Source organism: Rhinatrema bivittatum, chromosome 3 (assembly GCF_901001135.1).
Source record: "Rhinatrema bivittatum chromosome 3, aRhiBiv1.1, whole genome shotgun sequence".
Classification (NCBI taxonomy): domain Eukaryota; kingdom Metazoa; phylum Chordata; class Amphibia; order Gymnophiona; family Rhinatrematidae; genus Rhinatrema; species Rhinatrema bivittatum.
The window spans coordinates 55,523,642-55,539,247 of NC_042617.1; the positions used below are offsets into that span (position 1 = coordinate 55,523,642).

The 15,606-nt window shown below is 44.5% G+C and overlaps 1 protein-coding gene across 15 annotated transcripts in view; it reads right to left on the reverse strand.

Moving 5' to 3' along the window:
- RCOR3 (REST corepressor 3) overlaps positions 1 to 15,606 on the reverse strand; it is a 193,394-nt gene that overhangs the window by 128,941 nt on the left and 48,847 nt on the right. For all 15 annotated transcript variants that reach the window (XM_029593275.1, XM_029593271.1, XM_029593272.1 and 12 more), the window contains 2 exons: positions 3,622 to 3,783; positions 3,196 to 3,320 (listed from right to left, as the gene is read on the reverse strand). In XM_029593275.1, the coding sequence (XP_029449135.1) occupies positions 3,196 to 3,320; positions 3,622 to 3,783 (287 nt within the window). The remainder of the gene's footprint in view (positions 1 to 3,195; positions 3,321 to 3,621; positions 3,784 to 15,606) is intronic.

Consider the following 15,606-nt stretch of genomic DNA (forward strand, 5'->3'; position numbering starts at 1 on the left):
TCCTTATGGGACAAATCTGGACTTGGGGGGGACGGACATGGGGTGTCTTGTTGTTGGCTGGGACGGAGGGGGATATTGTTGGGGTGTTTGCAACGGGGGATATCTTGTCTCAGTCCTCCAGACACTTTGATCATTCACCTTGGAGGAAATGATTGGGGGAAGATGTCGGGCCGGCAGTTCATTAACATGGTGCGTGGGGACCTGAGGTATGTTTCTTTCCTACTGCCATCCACTGTTATCTGCTGGTCCGATATCATTCTGCGTCCTGCAGTGATCGAGCAAAAAAATCTGGCATCGTTGTCGTGCTAAGGCCAATCAGCAGATTGGTTCATGGCTGACTTCGATGGGGGGTTTCCATATCCGGCACGACTGGTCTTGGGAATTGGTGCCTGGCTTCTTCCGGGGAGATGGGGTGCATCTTTCCTTTATTGGCATGGATTTGTTCTTGAATTCAATGCAGGAGGCTGTTGAATGTATTCTCCGGGGGAGTCCTGGCCGCATCTTTGGGGGTCGCAGGTGATTTCACCTGCGCCTGTGGCGGGTAGCCCGAGCCAATTGGTGGGGGGGTTATGCTGTGGTAACTGGTGGCGGACCTGAATGGGGGCAGGTCAGTGGTCCATAGCCAAACAACTGGGTGCAGTTGTGGCTGGTACGGCTCCTTGCTGAATGGCGGCGGGGGTCGATTTATTCAACTCCTTGCTTGATGGCGGCGGGGGGTCGGTCTCTTCGACTCCTTGCTTGATGGTGGCGGGAGTCGTGGAGATGTGAAAAGGGGCAGTGCTTCATACAGGCTGGGACAGCCTAGGGAGCGTCCCTGGCAGGCTGGGATAGCCTGGGTTGCCCATCTTGCTGACTTGTGGCGGATGGGAGAAAGGGGGAATTCAAGATGTATACATTTGCCTGGCTCGGGCTCCGGAGTGTTTAATAAAGCTGCGGCCTGTTGACTCCCAAAAACAGTGTCTGTGAATTATTGGTTGTAAGGGGGTGGCGGCTTGGGGCAGAAGCGTCTGTCCTGGCTGCCTAGGTGGTCATGCTGCTTTGCTGGAAAGTCTGACCGGACTCAGAGATGCCATTGGAGTCTGAAGTATCTGAGGAGCTATTCGAGCTAGACCCTGTCCTGTTCCTTTTTTCTTGCTCTCCACTTGCACACTTAGTGTCCCCTGAGGCTTGACCCCAGCTTCCCAGTCCCCACCTCGCTCACCAGTCAGCGTCCCGATTTGCTGTTGTGATGATCATCTCAATAGTATTTGGTCTATCCTACAAAACCAATAGTTTTTTGTGCTGGTTCCTTGGTTGGTTCCTGGATTTTGCTGCTCGAGATCCATAGTTCTCACCGCCTGTACATTTTTGGGAATCTTGTCCTTAGGCAATACACCACTTCCTGTTGCTGGGTTAACGACTGTCTGAGGCCCATGATCTACATCATATTTCCCTGGTGCAATTGCAAGGGTCTAGCCCATGTCCTCCATGCCTATGGCACATAGGGGTAGGTTCCTGGGTAAACAGGATGTATAGTGAATGGCCACTGCTGTTGCCCATACTGTGGCGAAAGGCAAATGCTCGCCAGACCACATGGTGCCCCTGCAGGCAACTGGTGTTGCTGTAATGGGTGCACAAATGCTGCCCTTGCCATGGTCCCAAGCACTGCACTGGGCCACCTGGGTTGCAGGATCTGCTGCCACAGGCCATCCCTTCCCTCTTCACCTGCTATTGGCTGATTCACAGCCCTTGATGAGTCAGAGTTTTCTGGTGTGACAGACTGTAGTGGTTGTTTCGCCGTGTGACTGTTTTGTCCTGCCTCATATCTGACGATGCTGCCCCATCTGCCCATGAGTGGTGGTGGTGTACGATGCCCCCGACCTCAGGGAGTGTGACTGATTTCTGTTTGCTCTGAAGCAATTCCAGTGGAGCACAAGCATGGCAAAGGACCTTGAACCACACATGGTCGACTCCTCGCCAGTCTGCTGCCTCTGCTCTAGTTATAGAAGTTGCTAATGTAGGGATTTTCAGATGTATTCAGGCTGCAGCTTAGTTTGCGTCTGGGCTGCAATCTGATCAGGCTGGGAAGCTGAACTCAAGAGCGGTTACTATGCTTGGAGCAGTCTCGTCTGCACAGCACTGTGCTTGTCTTTAGTTCCTTTAAAAAAAAAAAATTAAAAAAAAAAAAAGGAATATGTGGAAAGCCACCTGAAATGCATGCTCCATTGGCCACGAAGAGGGGGGTGCACAAGTAAAAAAACAAAACAAAAAAAAAAAAACCACTGCTCCGACCACAGATGCCGCTTGAATGCTGCGCTGGACAAAGGAGGGGGTGGCGATGGCACGCGGCTCTTTAAAATGCCTGCTGATGTCATCAGGAGCAGACATGCCTCCCCCTCCTCCAATCCATGCAGCTGGCCGTATCGTAATGACTGCCTCCATGGTGCGGCAAAAGGGGGGGGGGGGGGGGGGGGTCAGCCGTCCAGTCACCCGCCACACACTGGTGGTGCAGGAAACAAAGGGCAGGTGCAGCACACCAAGCTGAGCTAGCTGTGGGCTCCGGGCAGCTGGAACAGGCCCACATTATATGGTAAAGTGACATTATGAGACCACCTGGCAAAATTTTCAGTAATTTGCTTAGCTGATAGCCTTGGAATTCTGGCCGAGTTGGTGTAGTTGATCACTGTCATGATGCCCTGATCCAACTGTGAAAGCCAAGGAGTGAATGCAGTGTTCAAGCAGAACTGTTGCATTCTGCCCCACAAAACATGGAACAAAGCATGTTTCTGCACTGCTCCCACTAGAAAATTTGATCATGATATACACTAATTACTCCTGATGCATATCTATTGTACTCATGTTACACTAAATTTGAACTTAAAACAATAGTATCTAGTATCAAACGTATCGACTGCCAGACACACTTTTAGGGGTGGTGTGATCAAAAGTACACTGAAGATCAGATGTTCTAAACCCTTTGTTATTTGGGGGTTTTGTTTTTTTTTAAGCAAACATCCTGTGTTCTAGAGCATATAAAATTAAATAGCCCATTTTATTTTCATAAAAGTAAAATTTCAGTAACTAGCCATTTTGTTTAATTGCATCAATACAGTTTCTGCTAACAACCCTCACTTAATTTGCTTGTAATATTAACTTTCCAGGACAACGTTGATTCTGAAACCAAAATAAAACACATACAAAACCCCCCACACATACCTGTCACCTTGATTATTTTTACTGGCTAATTTTCGAGCCTGTCGATCCATCAAACTTGTCCTAGATCTAGTTTTTTTCCAAGAGTAGTAATATTTTACAAGGCTTGCAATAGTTTTATCTGGAAGCTAAAAGAACATTTTAGTTTTACACACACAAAAAGAATGAAAAAAAAAAAAACACACCACATCACTTTTCCTACCAAATCTGCAACAATCAAATAATATGGAAATGCTTTTGATATAGGGCCTAAAGCCATCTGTTTTGAGAAGATGAGTAAGAAAATATCAACAACTGTTTGGAATAAAGAACGATGCTACACTTGAACCCACACGTTTCTCTCTATGCAGTATAAAATGTAATTTCCCAAAGAGTGATTAGAACAAAGATAGCACTATAGATTTATACACAATTAAAATATTACCTTACCATTTGCTGTATCCTATGGAAACTTTTCCCATGGAAACTAAAAGCTTGTTCAAAAAGGACTTTATCTTCTACAGTCCATTCATCAGGAAAGGGAGTGAAATTAGGCAGATCAGCAAGGGACTTCTCAATGTTATGCTTATGCCAGAACAACATGCCAAGTGCCTTTGAAAAGAAATCAGCCCTTTTGATTCTAGTTAACATACAAATCACATAATAAACCACAAAAAGATATTTAGAATATCATTAGCTCTGTCAATCATCTAAGTTAAAGCAGCAGAACTAGAAAATTTTCCTTGTTCAAAGTCAAAACCAAAAGCTTTATAAGATCCTTTGCTTATATTTCGATTTATATTTGATTTCTGGACTGTCGAGCCTATTGTGAGAAATAAGTAAACTGAAGTGCTGGTGTGCTAAGCAATATCAAACATCACAGCATGGTATGTGAATTATAAACATAGCATAAACATAGGATGGCAAGAACTGAAAATAAGGAGCACTGTGTATACATATTTTTGCACACTGTAAAAATATTTTGTTATATTCTGATTTAAAGGACACCTGGACAAGACACCCAAAAATGGAACAATAGAGCAAAGAAAAGTCAACCTAATATGTAAAGGAGCATACTTGGTACTGCTGCTTTATGGCTATCCATTCACTCTAGTTCTCTTTGCCTCAGATTTGCAATGAAATCGTATTTATTGCTAGGCACCGATTTAGATTGATAGGACTGCATAGCATTATCACCAGATCCTAACAGGGTAAAAATAGGATGGAACTACAGCCACAGATTTAAATTGGTCTTTTTCTTCTGTTTAACTGAAAATCCAAATCAACTCATGTTTTTGCCCCCAATTACTTGGTTTAAAAAGCATGGTCTGCTCTATATTTAGAAAAAACATGAGTAGATACAGTTTCATCCTAAGTGTATTTCCAATTTTATTTTTTAAATAAAATATACCAAAAAAGCTCCAAAAGGAAAAGAGCACAATTATACAAATTCTACAACAAAAAAAATATAAGCATTTAAAGGAATCTTTTATTCAAAAAATAACCTCATTAGAACAAATTACATACACTCAACCTTGATTATTCCCTAGAATACTTATGCATGTGTCTTAACACATTAGACACATATTTCCCATTCATAATTATATTGGGTACAGATCTAGAAAAAGCAGACCCTCAAGACTAAACTGCTGCTAATCTATAGCTAACCTGAGCTGGGCAAACCCTTTTGAAAAACATTGAATCAAGTTGAATGATTACAGAATGAGAAATCACACTAAACATTCTAAGAAAACATCTCATGTACTAATGTATGTAACCAAAAACAATATTTAAATATATGGGTGTTGAACTGTAAATATCCTGATGTTGTGATGTCCCTCAGGATTCCTCTGGATGTCAAGCTGTAATGTCCAGATGATATGATGTCCCATCCCAACAAGGCCCTTGTTTTGCAACAAATTGAACACCCTAGAATGATTCCCTTGGGGGAAGATGGAAATGTAACTGGGTTTGAAATTGCCACACAGCTAGGTACACCAATCTTTGATCAGCAACCCCATAGTTGCCCATAAACGTACCACAATAATCCCTGCTTCAAAACCTACATTAGAGACTGCATATGGCTAATATTGAATACCTCTCACTACATAGTCATAATGCTTCTAAAGACTCCCTCTAATGCAACGGTAAACGTCCAAACTTGGGAGGTAACAGAGCTTCAATCTTCAAAAAACTCTGGATCCCTCTGCCAGAACCCAGGGCGAACTCAACTGTATAAACTCCCTGACATTCTCCTCCCTCAGCTCAGTGACTTCAAAAAAATTTTTTTGAAAACAAGGAATTTTTTGAAAATTCCATGAGCCCCCCTGGACAATGACTTGAACTCCCAGAAACAGCCACATTCACAACAGTGCTACACAAAGTATACCAAAAGTTGCTTACTTGAACAATTGTTCTCTGAAGACAAAGGAACCACCAGTCAGACACTAAGTAATATTCTGGTGACAGAGAGAAAAACTGTAGATTGAGTCATGTGTAGCAGATTCCCCATGAATTTCAGTTGGTGAGAGGCCTAAACTGAATTTGGGGAAGTTTATGACAAATCCTAGTAACCCCAGCATCGATGTGTGCTTCTGCCTAACAAAGGCCCTTGATCACCCAACCATACAAATAGGGAAACATGTGAACCTACTTCATGTGTAGGAATGCTGCAACAGCTAGATATTTCTTAAATTTCAGTGGACTGATAAGCCAAAATGCAGTACATTGTACTGCAAGTGGTGTATTCCTATGATAAACTGGATACTTCCTATGACTTAGATGTATCGATATGCAGGTATAAGCAGCCTTCAAATCCAGATCATATAGCCAGTCTCCATTGTTTAGAAAGGAGAACTCTGTGCTTAGGATAACATCTTGAACTTTTCTTTCCTGATATTTGTTCAAGATCTTTAGGACTAGGATGGGGATAATTTTCCCACAGTTTTTTGGAAACAAAAAAAAAAAAAATCATCAACTCCTCACCTTTTATCCCTTAGTGGCACAGACTGGACCACTTTGGCCTGGATGGAGGAGACTTCCAACCTTAACAGGTCTTGATATTTGTTAAGCATTGTGATTCTTGGGAGGGCGTGCCAAATGGCATAAATCTGAAGCCTCGGAAATTATCCAAGAAACCAAGCAGTAAGAAGCAACAATAGCCAAATGGTCTGCATAAAACCTCAGCCTCCTGCCCATAGGGAGTGCTGGCTATTATAGCTGAATAGGCAATCTATCCCCTTTCTTGAATGGGTCATGATATGGAGCTTAATGCTTCTGCTTTTATAGTGGCAACCTCTAGAAGCAGCTTCTGTTAGAAAAAAAAATGCCTGAAGGAGGAACATGTGGTGGTCAGTCAGTTCCACAGCCTCCTTGACCTGTTCTCCAAAATCAGATCCTTCCAGTAAATGGCACAATGGCTAATGTTTCATGCATATCCTCTTGGAGGCCAGCTGAGTGCAGACTCTCATGGCTGCATATATCTATGGCCACAATAGAGACTGTGCTACCTCAAAAATATGAGATACTTCATTTTAAGATATTAATGAAAGGAATTTGCTTTCCATATGGTGTCCAAATGTTCTACCATATAGTGCTGGTAGGATGCTATATGGGCTTGGAGAATACAACTTTGAAAATACTCTCAAAAGCAGTCAGAGGTTTGAACTCATGTCCATTGGATTGTATGTATTGATAATGAATTGTACACAGCTTTTGGCTTTGAAGGATGGATCAGCAGTCTAACTAGAACTGGATTTGGGGTATGGAGGCACATGTCATACTTCAAAAACCTTTTCAGAGCAAATTTAAGCACTACACAGATTGCTGTGGTAACTGAAAGTCAATTGAATTCCTCAGTTATCTGGATACAGTGTCCATCCTCTTTCTGACCAAAAATATAGAATGCTGGAATTTCTCACACTCTTCTACAAATGTCCTAGTAGAGAAAATGGACCAGCACTACACTAACTCTATAAGGACAGAGTACTTTTTCACTCAGTGCCCAAATCAAACTGTGGAATCTGGTGCCAGAGGATGTGGTCAAAGCCACTGGCATAGCAGGGTTTAAGAGAGGTTTGGACAAGCTTCTGGAGAAAAGTCCATAAAATGTTAGGCTGGTAGACTGGGAATGGAGTAACAAAAAGGATCTACTTTTCGGAACCCAGATTGGCCACTGTCAGACAGGATGCTAGCTTGGAGGACAGTGGTCAACCCAGCATGACAGATTTTTTTTTTTTTTTTTAAAGTACTTCAGGAATTCAAAAAAGAGGGGTGACCTGGATTCTCCTTGGAGCTGCAAATTATATTATATAAATCTTATACAAACATTAACTTATACAAAATCTGCAAAGAAAAAGGTCCTCTGGATGGATGACTTAGTTCTTATCTGTGGTGGTGAAGCATCCAAGGTAAATTCAGGTAAGTATTCCTCTACTGAACCCAAGTCCTCCAACCTGTTGGGGACCTCATGGCTGCTCAGAGTCAGATTCATTCAATATAAGTTGGAGGCAACTTCTAAATTGACACCAATCCATGAACTGGAGGCTCACCATAGTGAATTGGCTCCAAAATCCTGGAGAAAGTAGAGTTGCTTAACTGTAACAGGTATTCTCAGAGGACAGCAGGATGTTAGTCCTCACATGGGTTACATCATCGAACTTTGAAATCAAATATGCCCTACTGAGCATGTGCAGCTGTAGTCATCTCTGCCCCTTAGGCAGAGTCCTTCAGTCCATAATAAAGCTAATACATTGAGAAACCAACACCCAGAGGAGGCAGGTGGGTTTCGTAAGGACTAACATCCTGCTGTCCTCTGAGAATACTTATTACTGGTAAGAAACTCTTTCTCTGAAGATAAGCAAGATGGTAGTCCTCACCCACGGATGACTCTCAAGCTATAGGCTGTCCGAGCAGGACAAAGTGGGAAACCACACCATGCAGAAAGCACCACCTTTCTCCCTTTTGCCTGCGAGACAGCCGACCCACAAAGAGGTCTAGGTGGGGGGGGGGGGGGGGGGGGGGGGGGAGGGAAAGAGTTTGGTTCTACAAAAAACCTATAGAAAAGAGATAAAAAAAAAAACCCTGATGCGTAACACCGAGGCACCTAAGGCAGGGGAGTGATGCGAGGGCCAACAAGAAACATACTCTGCATCACAGAAAACATTACCAGCAGGGTTTTGGATCAGTAAACCCTAATGACAGTAGGTCTAGAACTCCTGGATACAGGAAAAAGTCTAGAGATGTAAATAAGAGGACTCACAGACAGCACAGTTTTCTTCGGTGTTACAAGACAACTGAAAAACCAACTGTGGCTCAAGAACTCCCCAGAAAAACTGAGTCCACTGACATTCAAAGGACAGAATGTCTCTGCAGAAGTATGTCTGTCTAGCTAATAGGCAGAAAAGCCAAGCCAAATGCTTGGAAAATTAATCAGCAACAATGGCAGAGTCTGTGATAGACCCTGTGCACTACAGCACCTGACCAGCAGGACATGAAAGGAAATCCCTGAATGGGATCGCTAGCCCAAATCCCCGAGCAGGAAGATACCTTAGGCCTGAAGCTCACCCACACTGCACCCTGTCAGGGGCAGGGCTATCCATCCTGTCTACAGGATAGTTCAGTTGAGTAGGAAGACACTTTGGGCAACCTAGTAAAGTGAGAAAAGCTAAAGGCAGTATTGGCCAGAGCTTGGTGAAAATGAGGGAAAAAGTGGTGTATTTTTCCCTGTAGGTATACACTAAGATATCACCACATGAAGGTACAAGAAAGATTCCAATATTTAAATATACATCGCATGAAGGCATCAACTGTTGCTAATATACAAATTATAAATTTTTTTTTTGTTTTAATAGTAATACAGACTCACATATGTGCATTACAAAAATAGGATATCTAAAAATGGAAACAGCATGCATAAATTATGTACCACAATTTTAAATATCACATGAAATATTACACTGATCTCATCCTGTACACTGTTAAAATATTTTAAATGGGATGTATTACATCTTAATTATTAATATGAATGTATTGTATCGCCCCCTTCATATAAAGATTGTTTGTATGTTTGGAAAGGGTTGAGTTGAGAATTTTTAGTGAGGGAGTGATATGTATAGAGTGTAGTGTACAGGATGAGATCAGTGTAATATATTTCATCTGATATCAAAATTGTGGTACATGATTATGCATGCTGTTTCCATTTTTAGATATCCTATTTTTGTATTGCACATTATATGTGAGTGATATTACTATTAAAAAAATGTTTTAAAATAATTTTTTTGGTAAAATTAAAAAATTTATAGTTTGTATATTAGCAACAGTTGATTCCTTCATGTGATGTATACACTAAGATATCACAAATGCCTTAGCTTTCCTCCCCTCAAAACTCCAATTGGAAGGAGCGAAGAACATAAGGCAGCAGACCACTGGACTGCTGGGGTAAGCACAAGTCACTAGGATGTATAACCCCAAGTGAATAACTCACTGCTGATTCCAGTAAGGAGTTATTAAGAGATAGAGCCCTCAGCCTGCTTGGAACAGCTGAAACAGAGCAAATACCATAGGGAAGAAATCCAGACATACTCCACTACGAGACAAAGCCAGGGTGCCGCAAGTGCAAACCCCTGTTGAACAGGATTTCTTCACCAACCTGGAAACTCAGTACCAAGGAAGGGCAAGGGTGATCTCAGAACAGACTGCCCCAAACATGGCTTAGGTATTAATACCTCAGCCATGACAGCATATACTTCCAAGGAGCACACAGTCCAGTAAATGGAACAATTAAGAACATAAGAATTGCCATACTGGGTCAGACCAAGGGTCCATCAAGCCCAGCATCCTGTTTCCATCAGTGGCCAATCCAGGCCACAAGAACCTGGCAAGTACCCAAACACTGAGAAGATCCGATTCTACTGATGCAAGTAATAGCAGAGGCCATTCCCTAAGTCAACTCAATTAATAGCAGGTAATGGACTTCTCCTCCAAGAACTTCTCCAATCCTTTTTTTAAACACAGCTATACCAACTGCACTAACCACATCCTCTGGCAACAAATTCCAGAGTTTAATTGTGCGTTGAGTGAACAAGAACTTTCTCTGATTAGTTTTAAATGTGCCCCATGCTAACTTCATGGAATGCCCCCTAGTCTTTCTATTATCCGAAAGAGTAAATAACCAATTCACATCTACCCGTTCTAGACCTCTCATGATTTTAAACACCTATCATATCGCCCCTCAGCCGTCTCTTCTACAAGCTGAAAAGTCCTAACCTCTTTAGTCTTTCCTCATAGGGGAACTGTTCCATTCCCCTTATTTTGGTAGCCCTTCTCTGTACCTTCTCCATTGCAATTATATCTTTGAGATGTGGTGACCAGAATTGTACACAGTATTCAAATTGCATGAACCAAGACTCCCCTGTCCACAGACAGGGTTATCCCTAAAATGGGGGAAGTATGCCTTGCAAGCCACTGCAGCACCTCTGTTGCAGGGTCCCTCATTCCCCAGCTCCCTCAGTCATGGATATGGTGATAGGTTGAAAGGCATACTCACCAATTAGATTGATTAGAACCCTCTTGACTGAGGTAGGGTTCCACAGATGAGAATGACTGGCAACAGTGGGCCTTATCAAAAAATGCCCATTGAACTCAGCAGGTATCAAAAGGTGACTCCTGAACAGGAGAAACCCCTAATCTTCACCAGAGAGCAATTCTGGAAAGGTTCCCTCATGTATTAGACCTTCTGTGCCTTAGGATGACTTAAGGAGAACACTACTTTGACCGGCTCTTGGATCCCATGAGAAACAGAGTGACTGCCAGTCAGAAGCAGTGACATACCTTCTCCTGGAAATGGAGGATGAAGGACAGCCTTTGTAGGGGTGGGCAACCAGGCATCCAGAGGGGAACCCATAAGAACTGCCCTGAACCCAGTCTAATCCCCCCTTCCTGAAGGGACAAGAAAGCAATAGGAGTCTGGGCATCCCGATCCCAAAAAGCCTGTGAACTCTCCAGTTGAGACAATGGAGAAATTACTTACCTGATAATTTCATTTTCCTTAGTGTAGACAGATGGACTCAGGACCATTGGTTATTGTATTCTTCTGCTAGCAGATGGGAGACAGATTTCAAAGCTGACATCACTCTACATATACCCGTGCAGGAAGCTTAGCTCTTCAGTATTCTCCTCGAAAAGCCATTGTAGATATGTTTGCTTACTAACCTCAAATAACTTGATTAAACTTGAACTGGTTCAACTGATTTTCAAACTGGAGACTGCCAGTGCACTTAATCGATCAACGCCGATATCAGATGAGACAGTGGGTGTCTTGCGCTAGGGGTAGTCCATGGCTTACCCGAATTACTTTAGTCTCGAGGTTGGTTATGGCAGCCATGGGCGGGATGCTAAGTCCATCTGTCTACACTAAGGAAAATTAAATTATCAGGTAAGTAATTTCTCCATTTCCTAGCGTGTAGCCAGATGGACTCAGGACCAAAGGGATGTACAAAAGCTACTCCTGAACTGGGCGGGAGGCTGCCCGTGGCTCACTTATTTATTTTATTTAGATTTATATTCCACTTTTCAGAGCTTCAAAGTGGATTACATTCAGGTGCTGTAGGTATTTCCCTATCCCCAGCGGGCTTACAATCTAAGTTTGTACCTCCAGGCCTGGACATCCAGGTGGGTAGAACTTGCAGAAGGTGTGTATGGAGGACCACGTTGCCACCTGACAGATCTCAGCAGGCGACAGCATCTTGGTTTCTGCCCAGGACACTGCCTGGGCCCTTGTAGAATGGGCCTCGACTTGTAGAGGTGAGGCTTCCCTGCCTCTATGTAGGCCGCCTTGATTACTTCTTTGATCCAGCAGGCTATGGTTGCCTACGAGGCTGCTTCCCCCTGTGAAGGACGAACAGGTGGTCCGACTTTCGTACAGATTCCGATTTTTCCAGGTATTGGACTAGGAGTCTGCCGACGTTAAGATGGCGAAGAAGGCGCGAGTTCTCAGGGTCCTTATGTTCGTCTGGAGATGGCAGCGAGATGGTTTGGTTTAGATGAAAATGAGAAACCACCTTCGGAAGAAAGGAGGGGACAGTGCAAAGCTGTATGTATCCCGGTATGAACCTGAGGAACGGTTCCAGACAGGATAGTGCTTGAAGCTTGGAGATGCGACGGGCTGAACATATTGCCACTAGGAATGCAGTCTTCAAGTTCAGGAGCCATAGTGACAGACCGTGTGTAGGTCTGAAGGAAGCTCCCGCTAGGAAGTCTAGTCCTAGATTGAGATTCCATAGGGGCACCGGCCACTTTAGAGGTGGTCAGATTTGTTGATCCCTCTCAGTAAGCGGGAAACATCTGGATGGGTTGATAGACTGATGCCGTCCACTTTGGCTCTGAAGCAGGCCAGCGCAGGCACCTGAACCTTGAGGGAGTTGACAGACAACCTTTTCGTCAAGCTGTCATGCAGAAATTCCAGGATCATGGGGATTTTGACTGTCTGCGGAAGGATCTTGCGGTCCTCACACCAGGCTTCGAATACTCTCCATATTCATAAGTAAGCTAGAGATGTGGAGAACTTGTGTACTCTGAGCAAGGTGTCAATCACTGCCTTAGATTATCTGCTCTTCTTCAGGCGAGTCCTCAATGGCCAGACCGTAAGAGAGAACAGAGTTGGGTCTTCGTGGAGGATCTGTCCTTGCCTGAGAAGGTCCCTGTGTGGAGGTAGGCACAGAGAGTTCCCCGCAAGAAGTCTTTGCATGTCTGCATACCATGGCCTTCTTGGCCAGTCTGGGGCCACTAGCAGTACTAGTCCCCTGAGGGGTTCTATCTTGCGGATGATCCTGCCCAGTAGTGGCCATGGGGGAAAGGCACACAGCAGGTCTTGACGAGGGCATTGATTCCCCCGGAGTGCGGTTCTCATCTGCGGCTGAAGAACCTGGGAAATTGGGAGTTGGACCAGGTTGACAGTAGATCCATGGCTGGGGTTCCCCAGTGGTTTACTATCAACTGGAAGGCTGTGGTCCTCAGCATCCATTCCCCTGGGTCGAGCTTCTCTCTGCTAAGGTAGTCTGCAGAGACACTGTCTTTTCCCACGTTGTGGGCGGCTGAGATTCCTTGCAGGTTTGCTTCCACCCATGCCATGAGGGGTCTCTTTCCAGGGACACCTGTTGGCTTCTGGTTCCTCCCTGGCGGTTGATGTAGGCAACTGTTGTGGCGTTGTCCGACAGATTCTCCCCGGAGTCTGTGACCTAATCGTAAGCAGGCTAGTCTGACTGCTCAGGCTTCCAGTCTGTTTTATACCCACCTCTTCCTTGTCCCATTGTCCCTGGGCTGTTAGTTTCTGGTAGTGGGCTCCCCACCCTCACATCCATGGAGAGCAAGATCCAGTTCGGTGGGGATAGTTTTACTCCCTTGCTCAGATGGTCTTCCTGTAGCCACCATTGAAGCTGGGTCTAAACCTCTGCTGGTAGCTGGAGGTGAATGGAGTAGTTCTGGGACGTCGGGTTCCATCGTGACAGTAGGGAATGTTAGTGGGCGCATGTGGGCCCTTACCCATGGAACGACTTCCAGAGTTGATGTCATGAGACAGAGGACTTGGAGGTAGTCCCATACCTTGGGATGAGCATAGTTCAGTTTTCACAGTTGACCCATCAGTTTCCTTCTCCTGGGGGGGGGACAAAGTGGACTCCCAGGTACTCCAGCGACTGGAGTGCTGTAGGCAGCTCTTGGCTGTGTTGACGACCCACCCAAGACTCTGCAGTTGATTCTTGACTCTGGTGGTTGCCTGGTGACTTTCCTCTGAAGATTTTGTCCTGATCAGCCAATCATCCAGGTAAGGATGTACGAGGATTCCTTTTTTCCTCAGTGTTGCCGCCACTACCATGATTTTGGTGAAGGTCCGAGCAGCAGTAGCACCCAGAACTGTTAATGATGGTCCAATATCACAAAACGTAGGAAGCGCTGATGGTCGTGATGGACTGCCAAATTGGTTTGCTTCCCTGATTTCTCTTAGCATTTCATCTCTCTGACCATTTTGTCCAGGTGGACGGTAGTGTACTCCTATCACTATACTCTTACCCAACACACATGGAATTTCTACCCATATAGATTCTACTGAGCATGTATGATTTTTTTACCCACCGGTGAGAGATGTGTACACTCAGTGCAAAGAGCTCCTGGCTCTCAGGGAACGAGTCCGATCTCTAGAGGCTAGAGTAGCAGACTTGAAAGAGCTGAGGGAGACAGAGGTACACTGATGAGACCTTCAGGGACATAGTAGCCCAAATCCAGTCTGGCAGCCCTAGTGCTGCCTTGGATCAGAAAGGTCTCCCAGTAGGGAACATCACCCTGGTGTAGCAGGAAGTGATCCTGTAGCAAGGACCTGCTCTCCAGGTGATGTATTGTCCTCTCGCACTGAGGACAAGTCTTCCAGGGCTACTGCCCAGGAGGGAAGGGTTAGGCCAGCTATCATAGTTGGTGATTCGATTATTAGAAATGTAGATAGCAGGGTGGCTGGTGGACGTGAAGACCACCTGGTGCGAAGGTGGCAGACCTCACGCGTCACCTAGATAGGATTATAGACCGTGCTGGGGAGGAGCCGGCTGTCATGGTAACATGTGGGCACCAACGACACAGGAAAATGTGGGAGAGAGGTTCTGGAAGCCAAATTTAGGATTTTAGGTAGGAAGCTAAAATCCAGATCCTCCAGGGTGGCATTCTCTGAAATGCTTCCTAATCCACGTGCAGGTCCCCAGAGGCAGGCAAAGCTCCAGAGTTTCAATGTGTGGATGAGACGATGGTGCAGGGAAGAGGGATTCAGCTTTGTAAGGAACTGGGGAAACATTTGGGGAAAGGGGAGACTTTTCCGAAAGGATGGGCTCCACCTTAACCAGAGTGGAACCAAGCTGCTGGCACTAACTTTCGAAAAGGAGATAAAGCAGCTTTTAAACTAGAACAAGGGGGAAAGCAGACAGTCACTCAGCAGTGCTTGGTTTGGAGAAATGTATCCTTGAAGGATACTAATGAAACAGGTGAGTTAGGGCATCCCAACAGAGGTTCCATTAAAAGCAAACATAGTCCATATCACCAAAGCTAATGATTTCCGAATTATCCCAAACAACTGAAAAGCAGGTTATTAAAACAAACAACACACTTTGAAATGTCTGTATGCCAATGCCAGAAGTTTAAGAAGTAAGATGGGAGAGTTAGAGTGTATAGCAGCAAATGATGAGATTGACATAATTGGCATCACAGAGACTTGGTGGAAGGAGGATAACCAATGGGACAGTGCTTTATCAGGGTACAAATTATATCGCAATGATAGGGAGGATCAACTTGGCGGGGGTGTGGTACTTTATGTCCGGGAGGGTATAGAGTCCAACAGGATAAAGATCATACAAGAGACTAAATGCTCAGTAGAATCTATATGGGTAGAAATCCCATGTGTAT